The 16,458-nt window shown below is 41.0% G+C and overlaps 1 protein-coding gene across 7 annotated transcripts in view; it reads right to left on the reverse strand.

Annotated features, from left to right (window-relative positions):
• The window catches only part of Uevld (UEV and lactate/malate dehyrogenase domains), a 32,397-nt gene that overhangs the window by 9,719 nt on the left and 6,220 nt on the right, over positions 1 to 16,458 (reverse strand). For 2 of the 7 annotated variants that reach the window (XR_013110630.1, XM_034509820.2), the window contains exons 4-9: positions 13,944 to 14,107; positions 11,241 to 11,376; positions 8,979 to 9,097; positions 7,769 to 7,871; positions 5,357 to 5,527; positions 3,179 to 3,352 (exon numbers count right to left, since the gene is read on the reverse strand). Coding sequence is in view for 4 of the 7 variants with exons in the window: in XM_034509820.2 (XP_034365711.1) it covers positions 3,179 to 3,352; positions 5,357 to 5,527; positions 7,769 to 7,871; positions 8,979 to 9,097; positions 11,241 to 11,376; positions 13,944 to 14,107 (867 nt within the window). In the remaining 3 variants the exon portion in view is untranslated. The other 5 variants (XR_013110619.1, XR_013110629.1, XM_076934717.1 and 2 more) reach the window with 5 other exon arrangements.

A 16,458-nucleotide genomic window follows, 5' to 3' on the forward strand; every position in this document is an offset into this window, starting at 1 on the left:
TATGATTTCAATAGCACACTTAAAAAATAGTAGCTCTTAAGCAAATGTTCTGCTAACCATCTAATCTGATGCAGAATAAGTGATTGGGTTTTGGTTTGACAACAAGGTGGTGTCAGGATCATTCGTTCAATCCAAAATGGACAAAGCATTCTGGGCTGAAGGAGATGATCGTCTTGTGAAGCACAGGCATATAAATAGCATGGCGCTGATGACACAACAGACATGAGGGTAACACGGTGTGCTAAAGCTTATAACACATGCATGAACTTACCTAATCTTGAGTGCTTTCTGGAGGTAAGCAGGAACTAGCTAAGTGAATGGGTGGTCGTGAAAAGGAAGCAGCAGATGCAATGACAGTGCATGAACCACTGCGAGCGACCATCTGGCTAGTGCGGAACACCTGGCACAACACCTGGCAGAACGGCAGCTGAAGCTGAGGAAGGAAGCAGGAAATAGAGCCTAAAGGTCTTATTTGCCCTGGGACTCTTCCCTAGGCTGTGGCTACCATTTGTCTCTGAAGAACTTGAAGAGGAAGATTTTACTTAGACACTTCTACTCTTACAATTGTTTTCAAGACCTAACGTTACTTTACTTCAAATTGTTTCATGTTTCTTCTTGCTAATTCATGTTTATCACCAGCTTGTAAATCTTAGAATTTTACTCTGTTTACTCTGTGCCACTGACTGCAAGAAAGAGCAAACCTTAGCATCAGTTTAGGGCTGCTCTCATTGGGTGTACCACCTCAGTGCATCAGTTTAGGGCTGCTCTCACTGGGTGTACCACCCTCAGTGCATCAGTTTAGGGCTGCTCTCATTGGGTGTACCACCCTCAGTGGCTCACTCATTCTCACTGGCTCAGTGTTTCCTCTTCTATACATTTAAAAAAACCAGGGCTCAGCAGGGGGTGGCACATATCTTTGATCCCAGCACCCAGGAAGCAGAGACAGGTGGATCTTTGAGTTTGAGGCCAGCCTGGTCTATAGAGTGTGCTTCAGGACAGCCAGGGCTACACAGAAAAAAACCCTTTTCAAAAACCCAAAACAGAAACAAAGTAAAACAAACAAAACAAAAAAGAAAAGAAACCTGAGGCTGGAGAATGGCTTAGTGATTAAGAGTGTTGACTGCTCTTCCAGAGAACCTGGGTTCACTTCTCAGCACCCACACCTGTAACTCCAGTTCCAGGGGATCTGACACCCTCACATAGAAATATATATAGGCAAAATGAAAATTCACATAAAATAAAAATAAATTTTAAAAACAAAATTCTTTATTCCCAGAGTATTTGTCTGAAGAGTACTTCATAAAGATGATAATTATTAAAAATCAATTATATCACATTACTATTATGCTGTCACTTATGCAAAACTTATTACTTGTTGTAACTAACATGAAGCCAGCAGAGGGAGCCTCTGATCCATTTCTGCCTTTAGGGCCAGGCAATGAAACCCAGCCATGTGTATTGTGTATATCATGCTGTCTGTAAAGCAAGCAGAGTACAAAGGTTAGAGCCAGGGGTGAGCTCTGTGGTTAGAGTTTGCCTAGTGAGCACAAGGATCCCTGGGCTGGATCCTAGCACAGTAAAAGACAAGTCAAAAAGCCACTTGTGCTTTCCTAGACAGCAAGCAGGACAATGGCCTGCGAGTCCAGTGGTGGTCATGGTGCTCTGACTGCATGCGCAATCCGGAGGGCTTGCTCCATTGCGTTTCTAATTCTGCACAACTCTATATATGTCACATATATATGACACACATACATGCTCCATTGGGTTTCTAATTCTGCACATCTCTATATGACACACATATATGTCAAATATTATAATGGACTTATGTAATCCCAGTTTGCATTCTCCTAGATCATTCTGTCTCTGTATCCCTGCTGAGAACTCAAGTCAGAAGTACTATGTGTAGTCCCTGTGGTTTCACTGCCTCTTGGGAGCAAATGACATGACTCTGCCTGGTTCTGTTTCCCATTCCTGGGATGTTTTCACCACTATTTCCTGCTTCCAATGTCTAGTTCAGTGATGGCCTTTACTGTCATTTGGGGTACTATAGAACAGTATTCTCTTTCTCCTATTGATTGCAGCCCACCTTGAATGCATGTGTAAATGTCTAAGCACCAAAATAATAATCAAATAGTATCCTATATCTGATATTTTCTTCTCTCTTAAACACTGGTTCTCAACCTTCCCAATGGTGCAATCCTTTAATACAGTTCCTCATGTTGTTGCAACCATAAAATTATTTTTTTGCTACTTCATATCAGTAATTTTGCTACTGTTCTGAATTGTAATGTAAGTATCTGATATGCAGGATGTCTTCTTTGTAATCCCCAAAAGGGTCACGACCCACAGGTTGAGAACAGCTGCTCTAAAATACAGCAGACTGTGTTCTGCACCTTTCACATTACATGGGCATCTTGCATGGCAATGAGTACTGTGTAGACACTCGTATTCTTGTTACACGAATGCCAGTGGACTAAATGAGCAAGCTGCCGCATGTCACCTACCAGCTTGGCTTTACGTGAAATACAGACAGTGTAAAGGAAGGCATCTCAAATCAGAAAGCTTTCTTCTGGGACAAGAAAAGGGTTTTGATTTTGTTTCCATACAGGGAGCTGAAGTGATGGTTTTGTGACAGGGAGATAATAAGCAGCTTGTTAAAAAGGCCACAGACTGAAAACTCTTTCAGAAAAAACAAACAGGAGGCATGTGTTTAGGAAGTGGGACTGAGCTTAGGAAAGAAAAGCAACCAGAGTTGGATGTGGAGAGAACAGCAGGGAGTTTTAAATGCTTGCTGTATGTTTAAATAGAAAAGTAAAACTTTAAAATCTAGACTCCAAAATTCAATTCAAAATTTAAAACCTGACTAAGGGGTCTTGTTTTAAACTTAAAAAACTAAAAAGCAAACAAACAAAAAGACCCCCAAAGACCCCCAAATGTATGAGTATGACGGGGTTTGTAGCTCGGTGATAGAACACCTAACACACTTGAGGCCCTGGGTTTAATCCCTAGCAACACACACACACACACACACACACACACACACACACACACACACACACACACACACGGAGAGTGAACGATCCTCTCTCCCTAAGCTTCAGAAGTCTAAGGTCCCCGCACAGATCTGAATGTCACGACTTCAGAGAGGTAGCAGCATAATTAGTAATGATGTACTTACCTTTGCTTTCTCCCTGTTCACCAACAACCCACACTTCTTTGCCTGAAGTCTGCGCCTTCAAAACCCTTGTGATTATGTACTGTAACCTCTGTGAGTCCAGATTGCAGCCAATCCCAACCACTCTAGTCGCAGGAAATGCGCTCAGCCTCCATGTCACATAGCTCATGATCTCCACTAAATGTTACACCAAAGTGACAATTTAAGGATAAAAAAAGTTAGCTGGGCAGTAGTGGCACATATCTTTAATCTCAGCATGCAGGACACAGAGGCAGAGGGTTCACTGTGAGTTCTAGGACAGCCAGGGATACACAGAGAAACCCTGTCTCAAGCAAACAAGCAAGCAAACAAGCAAACAAACAAACAAACACACACACACCTGCTTCTAGCCTAGCTCACGTGGAAAGGATGGCCTTCCTAGTGAAGTAGCCAGTGCTTCGACAGCGTCTTTGGAGGTCTGACATGTGCTGAAGCTTCAGACTCTGTGAAGTAGGGTCTTGGTATATAGTCTGGCCTTGAACTCCCAATCTTCCTCCCTCTGCTCCCGAGTATTGGGATTACAGAAGTGCACTACCATGCTGGCAGTATGTTTATAAAGTGTACTGAAAACACTAACCAAGCTAAAGCATTTCTATATAACTTTTTCATGAAACATAAATAAGTTCCAGGAACAATTAAGTAAGAAAGGTGAAAACTGGATATAGAACCTTTTGAGGCTTGTTCCTTTTAACATAACTGTAGCCATTCTGTATTCAGATTCCATGTTACTCACGAGGTGAAACTGAGTTCATAGTTACTACTTTAACTGACACTGAAGAATGTTATTAATAAGCCAAGAAGTTATGGTTGAATCACTTGTACCCTGTTATCTCAATGTTCTGAAATACCCCTGTTCACTCTGTCCACCACTCTTCGCACCTCCCTCAGGACTAATCAGCTTAAAGGTTAGCCAATACTACTTTGTCTAGTTAGCTCCTATAAAAAGTCTGCTCTGAGGACAGACAGGTGCTACAATTAGGTTTTTCCTTCGTGTGGTCCTGATTGATCAGTCTGAAAGTGTTCAATAAACTTTCATCATATCTGAGGCTGGTGTCTGAGTGGTCAGTATATAGCTAATCCCAAGCCCCAACAGAAGGCAGGAAAGTGATCATTTCATTTCAAGGAAGCTCTGTTCTTTTGAGTGTGTGTGCACCTGCAGGGTTCTGAACCCAGGGCCTCATGTATGTCAGGTAAGCACTCTACTTCCAAGACATATCCTCAGCCCAATATGTCTTGGAAGTAGAGGATATCAATCAAATGAAATCAGCCCAATAATTTCATTTCATTGATAAGTTTCTTTTATGTTTTAGGCTTAAATGTAAATGCTGATTCATATTTGATTATGCAGTACATTACCTTAAGAAAAAAAACTCACAATTCCCTTTCTTCTTACATGCCAAAAGGCCTTAAAGGGACCAATGTCTCTGACAATCATAAATGAAACGAGTAACTGTGGGTAACTGTGGAACATTTCCAAACACATGCTTGGAACACTGATTGAGCTCAAACCAACTAGCTCTCTGGGAACATGTCCCTTAAGTGAAACAGTCTACAAAATATAAACTGTTAAAGATGTACAGTGAGTGTGGGTGAGACGGCATAGTGGGTAAAGGTAGCTGCCATCAAACCTGACAATCTGGGTTCAACCCACAACACACATCAAAGGAGGGCTGCCCTCTGACCTCCACAGTGTGTATGTGTGCACATGTTCATATATACACACATAAAAAAGTACACACATAAAAAAAAACCACTGTCTTTGAAAGTCTAGTGGTATGTTTCTTACTATCCTCATTAACACCATATCATATCCTAAGAGACTTAAAATATCTACACATAAACACACCACTGAATGATTCTCTTGGAGGTTTTAACCACTTTCTCACTAAAGGAGGTATGGCTAACAACTGGAAATAATACCACATTTCATGAAAAGCTGTGAGTTGCAACCTATGTAATATCAGTTATAAGGAGCGACTGCTGATAGAATACAGACGTTTGTACTGTTCATTCTAACTGTTCTATTCTTACTGAATATCCTTTTATACACCACAGTGATTTGGCTTTTGCTTTTTTAAATCAGCAACAGCAATTATATTGATGATCTGGACCATCATTTGAATTTAAAATAAAGCTCTTTACCTGGCTGAGAGGCAACAAGCAAGACAGCATGTTGACTATAATGTCCCAGAGCTGGAACAAGAGCTCTGAACATGTCCACATTGCTTTGTACTGCATGCAGGTAGGATTCAGAACCACCCAAAGAGTTGGCTGTGAAGATCACCACCTTGGAATGAGCAGAGGCAGACAAATCTAATGAACAAAAAGAAACAGTCTGAGTTCAACATAGTTTAAACCAGTAGTAGTACAAGATAAAATATTTCCTATTCTTTGAACAGAGACTGTAGGCACACACGTCCCTATAGCTATCATTCAGAATGCTGAAGGGGAACAGCATGCATCCCACGGCCAAGCATGGTGGCACACAGCTGTGATCTAGCACTTGGGAGGTCAAAGCAGAATGGCTCCAAGTTGGAGGCTAGCCTGGGATACGGAACAAAATAGGCAGGAAATTAGAAAGAGCCAGCACCAATACACAAAGACTAAGTTTTCTATGTAGTTCATAATTCTTAAAAGGAAAATGAGTAATATAGGCAAGATGAACCAACAGCCACTGGCTTTTACACTGTGAGCTTGGGGGCCACAGCATTTTCTGAAAGTGACTGTGATACAACCTGGGAGAAGGGGAGGAGAACTGAGCAAAGACATCAAGTGACTTGGGCAAGTCAGCAGAGGGGCTGCAAGTCAGGCCCAGGCAGTCTGCTTTCAGGTTCTAATCTATTAACGCGCCCCCCCCCCCCCCCCCCGCCTCCCCGGAAAACTGAAAACTGGTACCTGGAGAGGTTGACAAGCACGGACAGAACATCAGAAATCAATGACTAGTTTCATTTAAAACACTACCCCATGGCTTCAACCCACCTGCCAGAGTCCCCCTCTGGCTTCCACCCTCTGCCTTGAATGAAAAAAATGTCTCCATCCTCACAGGTGATTCTGAGTCCTGCTTGGTGGTGAGTACCATGTACTGCACATTTCCTCCAAAGATTCTCTTCCTTCAATTAGTTATCTCACCGATTATCAATGGCTGATGATACACACAGGAAAAAAAAAAAAAACAGTTTCCTTAGGTCCTAAATGGCCTCCCTTTCTCTAGGGTTGGGTACTAAAGAGTCTCTCCTACAGGGATCTGAAGAGTTAAGAGGTCCCTTAAGAACTCAGGACTGGGAACAACAGGCACAAGAGAATATCCAACTCCCCAAGGACCCTCTCCCCAGCCATTTAAGGACCATTAAAGAGACTATAGTACTCTTTCAGACGAAGAAAACAAACTAATTGTCTCCTCCAGGGATCTGATTCTTACTGAACTGTGATGTGCTATTTTTAGAATAGACAGGCAAGTCAATTCTTCTGACCACCATCAGTACATTTTAGTTTGTGAGACTGCTTTAAACATTATTTGGAAAACAGTCAAGGAATATAGGAAATCTAGGGAATGACCAAAGATGCCCACATCACTGTGGCAAGTATAAGTTGGTCTTATCTATAAATTGGTAGAGATATTTTAGGAAATATATTTTGTTCGATGATCTGTTTTTATTGTTCTGATTTTTAAAATGTATTTTTAATCCAAGTGTGGTGATATACAGCTTTAATCCTAGCACTTGGGAGGCAGAGGCAGAGGCAGAGGCAGAGGCAGATCTCTGTTGAGTGCAAGGCCAGCCTGGTCTACAGCGTGAGTTCTAGGAAAGCCAGGGCTACACAAAGAAACCTATGTAAAAAAAGATTTTATATATATATATATATATATAAATTGCTCATATATTATATATATGAGCAAGATGAGGCTCATGCACACTAAAAGGATGGGACGGCAAATATAACTTCCTTTCTTTTTCTTATTTAACCTGCAGAGGTCAGACTATAATGTGGCCATGTTAAGATGCAAACCGAATCTGCCTAAATCTAAAGCCAGTGCTCTGAACCAATGCATCCTAAGAAGGAAAACTACCAGAGAAATGCTTATTTGGGGATGTAAATCAGAGAAAAATGAATAAATACTTTTGGCCAAGTGTAGTGATTCTGAATGCTATTTGCTCAGTTGACTACAGCCAACTTAATTGGTTATAACTGGTTGTAGACTTTGGGTAGATCAACTGATTTATTTTAATGTCTTTGTTTTGCAACATGTAAAAAAAGAACTTGGAACAGATGACCTTCATGATACTTTTCAGCCTTAGAACTGAATAAAGGCTCCTGTCCCTAAACTTGACAACTTGAGTTTGATGTCCCAGGACCCACGAGACATAAGGAGAAAACCAACTCTCGAAAGTACACACATGCTAAGGCACATGTGTGCCCCCTAACCAAAGTAAGTAAACACAGAATTAAAAAATTCTAGGACCTAATTCCCAGTTCTACCAATAAACAAACCTTCTAAGACCCAACTACTAAAATACTATAGACAACTATAACCACCTTTAAATAGAATAATCAAACCTTTGCTGATCTCTACATTAGGAAGGTTGAAAATATCGAGGTCCATCGTCCCTTGGCTAGTCCCGTCTGAGAGGTCTAACAGGAGCAGCTTGTCTGCAATGCCCTGTGTGAAAAGATCAGAACGAGAACAGCAGTTCACCAACACAGCCAGCTCCTCAGTGTGAAGCTCATGAGAAAGGCTAAAGGAGGCCTCCTGAAGTACTTGAGAATGAAAAGTAACACAACAGCAATAAGGGAGGTGTGCAAGCACAGTGCTTTTATGTGAGTGATACTGCCTCTGAGGCTTGACCGCTGAACATCAGGACTTAACAGGGCTCATTCGTGAGCAAACTCCAGCTTCTTTAGATGGAATAAATAACAAAGGGGGCACGGTGTACCAGGTAGGTATGCCACTGTTCCTCTTGAGTTTAAGTTCTTACATCAATTCCAGTGTTGCTGTTGCTCTCTTCCTCTTCTTCCTCTTTTTCTTCCCCCCTCATCTTCCTCCTCCTCCCTTCCTTCCTTTTTTCCTTCCTTCCTTCCTTCCTTTTTGTTAAAAAATGTTTTTCTGAGACACGGTTTCTTTGTGTGACAGCTATGGTTGTCCTGGGACTCACTTTCTAGACCAGGCTGGCCTTGAACTCAGAGATCTACCTGCCTCTGACTCCTGAGTGCTGGGATTAAAGGAGTGTGCCACTTATGCCCAGTTCAATTTGATAATTCCTATAATTCAAAAATTAATAAATTATGTAACCACCGATCTCATTTATAGAAGTTATCCTACAAGTGTACTAAGTAGCACATGTGAAAAGGGCACAATTTGTATAGCCCTTTCTTTCACTGAGGGGTTAAGAATCTAGACTGTATGTTTCCATCCCCAGAAACCACTGTAAATGTTAGATGAGCACAGCAGCCCACCTGTAATTGCAGCCTAGGAAGCCAGACACACGATCCCAGAGTAACCTGGCTGGTGAGACCAGCTACACTGTCCAGCTCTGTGACTGATTGACAAATCCTGCCTCAGTGAAGAAAGTGGAAGAGCAATTGAAGATAGTTCCTGACTTCTTACTTCAGGTTTCCATGTACAAAAGCATGCTTGTGTACAAATACACACAATGTGTGCTCAGACATGCTAAAAAATGTATACACACATAAACAAAAAATGGAAAAAGAAAAAAATGTAAAGTCTAAAGAGAGCATAAATATTTCTAGAGCCACTATGTCTACATACCTTTGCTGAAATTGCCAATGTGCAAGCAATACCCAAATCTCCACTTCCAACCACAGTGATTTTATTGGGTATTTTATTCTCATGATTTGTCCAGCCCCTTGAATTTATGTCTGAGACACCTACAATAAAAAAAGATTACCCTGAGAATTAAAAATCATATTAAAAAATCTTTTCTAGTATAAGTTTGGTGAGTGCTATAATCCCAGCACTCAACAAGTTGAGGCAGAAGGATTACAAGTTCAAGGCTAGCCTGGACCACACACTGTGATCTTGTTCTCCCTCCCCCCCCCACCCCCCCCCAAGCCTTTCTAGCATCTTCTTAAAAATAAAACGAACTTTAAAAATTCTCATAGAGATTCAATGATTTTTTTTGTTTTGAGATTGAATTCCTCAGTGTAGCCTTGGCTGTCTTGGAGCTCACTCTGTAGACCAGGCTGTAGACCCACCTGCCTCTGTGTCCCTTCCAAGCGCTAGATTAAAGGTGTGTGCCTCCACTGACTGACCAGCAATTCTATTTTTATTTGTTGTACTAATGAAGGCAAGGGCAGGAGCCTGAAACCAAGCATGGCAGTTTGCGCCTCTAAGCCCAGCCATCAGGAGATTGAGGCAGAGCCTAGGTTTCATAGTGACACCCACTCTTAGGGGTGGGAGGTGCAGAGGAGGTAGCTGGACATTTCTGGGTACATCTGTAATCCCCACAACAGGGAGGTGAAGGCAGAAAGATCAGGAGTTCAAGGTGCTCTTCATCTCCGTAGTTTTTGAGGCCAGCCAGAGTTACCTGAGATCCTGTCTCAAACTAATACATTGCACCCTCCCCTAAGAAAAACAGGAGTGTTATATTGAATGTTGTTTTACATCAAGGCTCTCCCTTTAAAGGACAGTATTATAAACATTTAAAGCTTTTCATTTGAGGCTTGAGAGATGGCTCAGAGGTTAAGAGCACTGGCTTTCTTCCAGAAGACCAGGTTCAATTCCCAGCAACCACATAGCAGCTCACACCTGTCTGTAACTCTAGTTCCTCACATAGACATCCATGCAGGCAAAACATCAAGTGCACATAAAAAAATAAACCATAAAAAACAAACTAACAAAAACCATTTTTTATTTAAGGAGCTAAAGAGATAACTCAGTAGTTAAGAGCATCTGGGTTTAATCCCCAGCACCCATATGGCAGCTCACAACCACCTGTTACTTCAGTTCCAGAAATCCAACACCTTCTTCCGGCCATTACAGGCAACAGGCACTGGCATACATGCAAGCAAACACCCATACACACAGAATAAAAGAATACTTTCTTAAAGCTATATAAAAAAAGAATCCATACATAGTCAATAGCTTACAAGAGAGGTAGATGTTTTCTTTAGTTGTGTTAGCCTAGTAAGGTACCTGTGCCTCTGTAAACAAATCCTCACCTTTGCCCTATAAACAACCCTAATGAAACTCACTGGAGAAGAGGAGCGAAGATGTAAAAGTAGAAGGAAGCTAAGAAGAGGGAAGGGATAAATTGAGGGTGGGAGGGGCTGAAGAGAAGAGTGCAGGGTGAACATGATAGTAATACATTGTGTACAGATATGAAGATGTCATCCTGAAACCCACTGTTATGCACAATTGTTATATGCTAGTAAAAGTTGAGGAAGACACACAATACTGACCTCTGACTTCAATATTCACAAAAATCCTGCTGAAATGTTCTAGACATGAATAACTGACTCTATCCCCAATAAGAGAAACCCCCCAATAAGACTTATACACCTCTGGTCCCATATACTGAATAAGCCAAAAAAACCCTACAGAAGTATGTAATGATAAAGTTACATGTTAATTAATTTATATGGGGCTCTGAACAAATCAAGAACTATTTTATCTGATTATATAAGAGTTTTACATCTTTTAAAAAGATTTATTTATTTTATGTATATGAGTACACTGTCATTGTCTTCAGACACACCAGAAGAGGGCATTGGATCCCATTACAGATGGTTTTGAGTCACCATGTGGTTGCTGGGAATTGAACTCAGGATCTCTGGTAGTCAGTGCTCTTAACCGATGAGCCATCTCTCCAGCCCACATTTTTTTTACATTTTAACAAACTTTAACTGGAACTATATAGAAATACCTTATAACTGATGTAGATGAATACTAAACAGGATATATATATATATATATTACTTATTCATAAGCTCATAAGTAGCAAAGAATGCAGAATATTAGAAAGAAATTCTAAGTTCTTAATTCCTCGGTGACCTCAGTGACAATACACACCTTCAGTGATTTGTGCGATATAGGCCAGCAAGTCCACCTGTTGCGCTTCATTGGACGATGGTAGAGAATAGAGAGGAAGTTCCTCTTGAAACTTGGCGATCATTTCTTTAATTAATCCAACTATGGCAGATTTGGGCTAGAGAATGCATGCAGAGGGAAAAGTTACCTAACTGTATTTTCTACAGAACACTTGTTTTACATTGTCAGTTAGTCAAGGTGACCCTTGAACAATGCACAGTTGAAAACTGACACACACAGCCGCCCCCAAACTTCCTCATCTTCACTCTCCCACTGGAATCCATGCTGGGAACCAAATCCACAGCGGTGTGCATGCGAGGCAAGTTCTTTACACTGAGCTGCACTGCAGCCCTTACTAATAATAAACACAGCACATGTTTGGAATGGAAGAACAGCATGTTCTGTATGTAAAGATAGCACATTTCAGTTTTTTGTGTGTAAGGACAGCACATGTTCTGTATGTAAGGATAGCATCTGTTTTGTATGTAAGGACAGCACATTTTTTTGTGTGTAAGGACAGCACATGTTTTGTATGTAAAAACAGCACATGCTTTGTATGTAAAAACAGCACATGTTTTGTATGTAAGGACAGCACGTTTTGTAAGGACAACACACATTTTGTATGCTGCATCTCTGTACAGTGAAAAATGCATGGCAGCCATTTGATGTCACTTTTTTATACGGAGCGTTACAGGAATAACCAATCATGAGATTTCATTTCATGCAAACAGAAGGAAGCCCCGTCAGTACAATAACGCTCCACATGGCACAGACCACTTAGTACTGCTTTAGATCACTGTGTGTTTACCACACTGTTGTTACGTGTAAAGGCCCCAGAGCACACTTGTGTGTAGAAGTACATGTGCAAGCTTTTTATTGTTTAGGGCTTTATTTGGGGAAATTCTGAGTCTACTGTTTGTTTCTAAGGTCTTTTGCTTTGTAGCCCAGAATAAGAACTTGCTGTGTGTAGCTCAGGCTGGCTCAAACCTTTAATTAGGGGACCTCATCCTTGCTACTAGAATTCCAAATGTTAACCACACTTGGCTCTTTACATTTGATAGATTTTAACTTTTAATAACAGATTTATGTAGACTTTATGGTAGTAATAATTAAATCTACTGTCTTTTTATTTTACACATTTGTGACATAATCTTTTCTTCAAACCCAGGTTGTCAAAGGTGAAGTATATTCAGTTATTTTCTCATTTTTCTAAACCATCATACAAAATGTCTTTAACTCTTAATATTCTTAACTGAAGAGTACAAACAAATTGTATCACACAGTAAGTGGCTTCCCTGGAGATCTCATGAAAACATTCCACAGATCTACACAATACAAGGAGAGAGATGCTAAACTAACATCTGCCAAATGTAGAAAAATAGGATAAACACCCTTTGTAACAGAATATATAGGGATGAGACTTTTTATTTTTGAAGTCACTTCAATAGAGAAGCTACAAAAAATAGAATGCCAACATTCTATCCTTATGTCTGTTTTCTAAAGAACGTAAAAATAAACTGTAGATAGGACAGTCCCTAAAACTTTTATTGTGTACTTCCTTACAAAACAAAGAAAGGTCTGGAAGAATGGCTCAGCAGGTAAGGGTACTTGCTGCCAGGCTTGACCACCTGAATTTGGTCCCTGAAACTCACGTGATGGAGAGAACCAACTTCCACAAGTTGTTCTCTGACTTCTGCACACGTGCTATGTCACATATGTGCACACACAAACATACACAATAAATAAATAGAAGACAAAAAAAATTTAAAGTAACTGAATGCTAGGCTGAGTACTGAGCAGTACAGTACCTGTCTGGTATGAGCAAGGCCCAAGGTTCAATCCTTTGCACTGAAAAAAAAAAAAAACCTTAGCAAGGCCTGGAGTACAGAACTAGAACCTCAGCTGTTTCAGAGTAAGGCAGGAGGTCCCAGTTCAAGGCCTGCTTGAGCTACAGGGCAAGCCAAGGCTGACAGAGACAAAACTCAGCAATAGAATGCCTGCCTACCATGATTCGGGTCCTAGATTATACCGCCTCTATACACACACACACACACACACACACACACACACACACACATACACACACACTACAATCAGTTACACAAAGCACATTATAGACTGAATAGAGTACGATCAATTTAGACAAAGTTAAAAGGTGTCTATATATAGCATGAGAATCATTAATAGACAGGAACTAGGAAATGGAGTTCCAGTACTTTGCTAATAGCTTTTTGTGTAACCCTTCAAGTGCTAAATGATAATAAAACAAGGAACAACAGCAGCTGACTCCCAAACCTGGAGAAGGCAGCTGTGCAGGCTGACGTTATCAGGGTTCTGGAACGTCAAAGACTCAAGAAAGCTCAATTGCAAACTATTTCTAAAGATCACATGAAGAATGTCACTGAAAGCTAGCTCATCGAGGCATGGTGGTGCTCGCCTTTAACCCAAGTACTGGGGAGGCAGAAGCAACAGATCTCTGTGAGTTTGTGGTCTACACAAGAAGTTCCAGGACACAAAAGGCCTACATGGTAAGACTCTGACTCAACAACCAAATGATAAGGAAGTGTGTGCACTCGCATGTGCGTGTGCAAGGGGTGAGGAAGGGAAGGGGAGGGAGAAAGGGAGATCAAGACAAAGACAAATATTCAGAAAAACAAAACTCAAAGAAATACAAGTTGAACTTACATGGCTCCAATTTTGGAGATAGGGCAAGTATATTCTGCCTTTGGCATCCACATGTTTTCCAACTGAGATTTCCATGTTTGCAGTTGGCTTCAAGAAGCAAATGGGTGGAGCAAAAGGGTGGGAATCCAAAATCCAGAAGCGAATGGGTATGTTGTATGTCTTACCTATTTAAGACGAGATAAATGATCATGACACATATGCACTGTATGCACCATGCAGGGGGATGGCATTTGAGAAACAGACAGCTAGGCACAGAGGAAAAAGCTTATCATTCTACCTAAGGATGCTGAGGTGGAAGGACTGTGAGTCTGAAGGCAGTCTAGACAACATCAAGACCCTGTCTCAAAATAAAATAAATGTACTGAATAAAAGGAAGAAAAGGGGTAGCTGAGTCTGTGTGTAAGGATAGATGTGAACCATCCTGCTTTTCATTTTCTCTGCATTGGGAAGAGGTTCTTACCACAGCACCAGCACAGCTGTGAAAATAAGACAACAGTCAGGCTGGTGAGATGGCTCAGCAGTCAAGAGCACTGGCTGCTCTTCCCGAGGTCATGAGTTCAATTCCCAGCAACCACATGGTGGCTCACAACCATCTTTAAGGGGATCTGATGGCCTCTTCAGGCAGGCTGATGTATATGTAGCTGAACACTTACACATTAAGTAAATAAAGTTAAAACAAAACTAAGACAACAGTCACCTTACCACTAGTGTGGGACACAATATCTTTTTACTTTACACATCCCAAGCAGAGATACTGTAGCTTCTCCACTTTCAAACTTATTTTACAGTGAAATTATTTACTTACCCAGCTTGCTTTTCTACTCCAGTATACATTTCTAGTGTGCATTCTCTCTCATTCTTTCTCTACATCCCCAACACCAGGTACTGTACCTAATATACTAGCTGCTAAATAGTCTGTCATATAAATAATGGACAAACACTGAGCTTAGATGGGAGGGTATTCTTAGTGATACTTAAATTTTAGTGTATGTCAGAATGACTTAAATAAACAGAAAACTATGCAGATTCCTGGAACCTAGTTAGAGTGGGATAGGGCCCAAACGCTCTGCATTTTGAACAACCCTCCCCCTTTAGTCTCCCCCCCCCACCAAAGTGAGAGTACGGTAAGGCAGTCTGAGAATGCCCCTCTCTTGCCATATACACACATAAATGGTCCACTAATCTTTTAGAAGTACCATCCTTTGGAAGTGCTCAATATTCTTTTCAGCAGGCTTATGACAGGTCAAAGATGAGTCAATGGGTCTAGCTGAGCAGATCATTTGCCTGCAAGGCCCCGGGTTTAGTCAGTCCCAAGCACTGCAATTATGTTAGGTTGGCATTGATCAGGCCCACCTCAACAAGAACCATGAAAAAGGGCAGCTGTCTCTCTATGGGAATGAAGGCTGCTCTCAGGTGCAGAGGGCTTGAAAAGGGACCTTTTGGGGTAGAAGTTTTCATATGTAAACTTGTTCTTTGTAGTCAAGTAATGCCAGTGGCTGTTTGTCACTTGCTGTCCTTGGCAGATGTCTGGTTCCTGTCTGCCTGAATGCGGCCTCATTGCCACTTGGCTTTCCAGTCGGGCAGGTAGCTTGTCTGAGGCTGTGTTTTAGATCATTAACCCTCAACAAAATAAATCACTTGAGAGGACGGGAGGAATGGGAAGGAACCTGACCGCAGGCTCTTCTGATTTTAGTCATGTAGGTCACGCCTTGGTTGCCATGAAGCCCAAAGCTAAATCCAACATAAGTGAAAACTGAACTGTCTAGACATCTAAAGAAACACCTTAACTGTTTTATCCTTAACACTTACTCCTATACCACGGTCTAGCGCTATGACTTACACTGAACTAAAAATACTCTGCTCAGGACCAGATACCCACTTCTACACATTATTAGCTATATGACTTTACCCAAGTTACTTAACTTCTTTCTGTCTAATCCTTTCCTCTATAAACTGAAAGTAATATTTGTTCTAATTCCATACACTGTTGGGATGAAACCCATGTATATACACAACATGGCAAAAACTATGAGTTGTAATGTACTTTTAAACCTACTTGGAAACAGGTCAGATATGAACAAATGGTTCTCTTCTTCATTGTAATTTTTTCCTCTCTATGGAAATCATCTTTTTACTGAAAGCTACTGTTCTCATCTTGCTTCCTCCCCACCAAGCACAACACTCAGCAGCGACTACACATTTTATAAACATGTAAAGTGCTTTGGCCATTTCACTCATGAAACCAATACAAACCAACAGGGACCAGACAACATTTCTTTAAAGCTGCCATGTTAATGTACAAGCAGGATGCAACTAGCACATGTAGACATGTTAAAACCTGGCAATCTACCAGTTTTATATCAGCCTTTCTTAGAACATCCACTGTGTAGCTTTTACCTAAATATTTACACTGTGGGTCTGGGCATAACCCTACCTGTTGGCCCACAGAAAATTATGTGACCACAGACTGTAAAGTGACCAAGTACAAAGATACACCATCACATTCCTCCAGAAG

This window comes from Arvicanthis niloticus, chromosome 1 (assembly GCF_011762505.2).
Source record: "Arvicanthis niloticus isolate mArvNil1 chromosome 1, mArvNil1.pat.X, whole genome shotgun sequence".
In the NCBI taxonomy this organism is placed as follows: Eukaryota; Metazoa; Chordata; class Mammalia; order Rodentia; family Muridae; genus Arvicanthis; species Arvicanthis niloticus.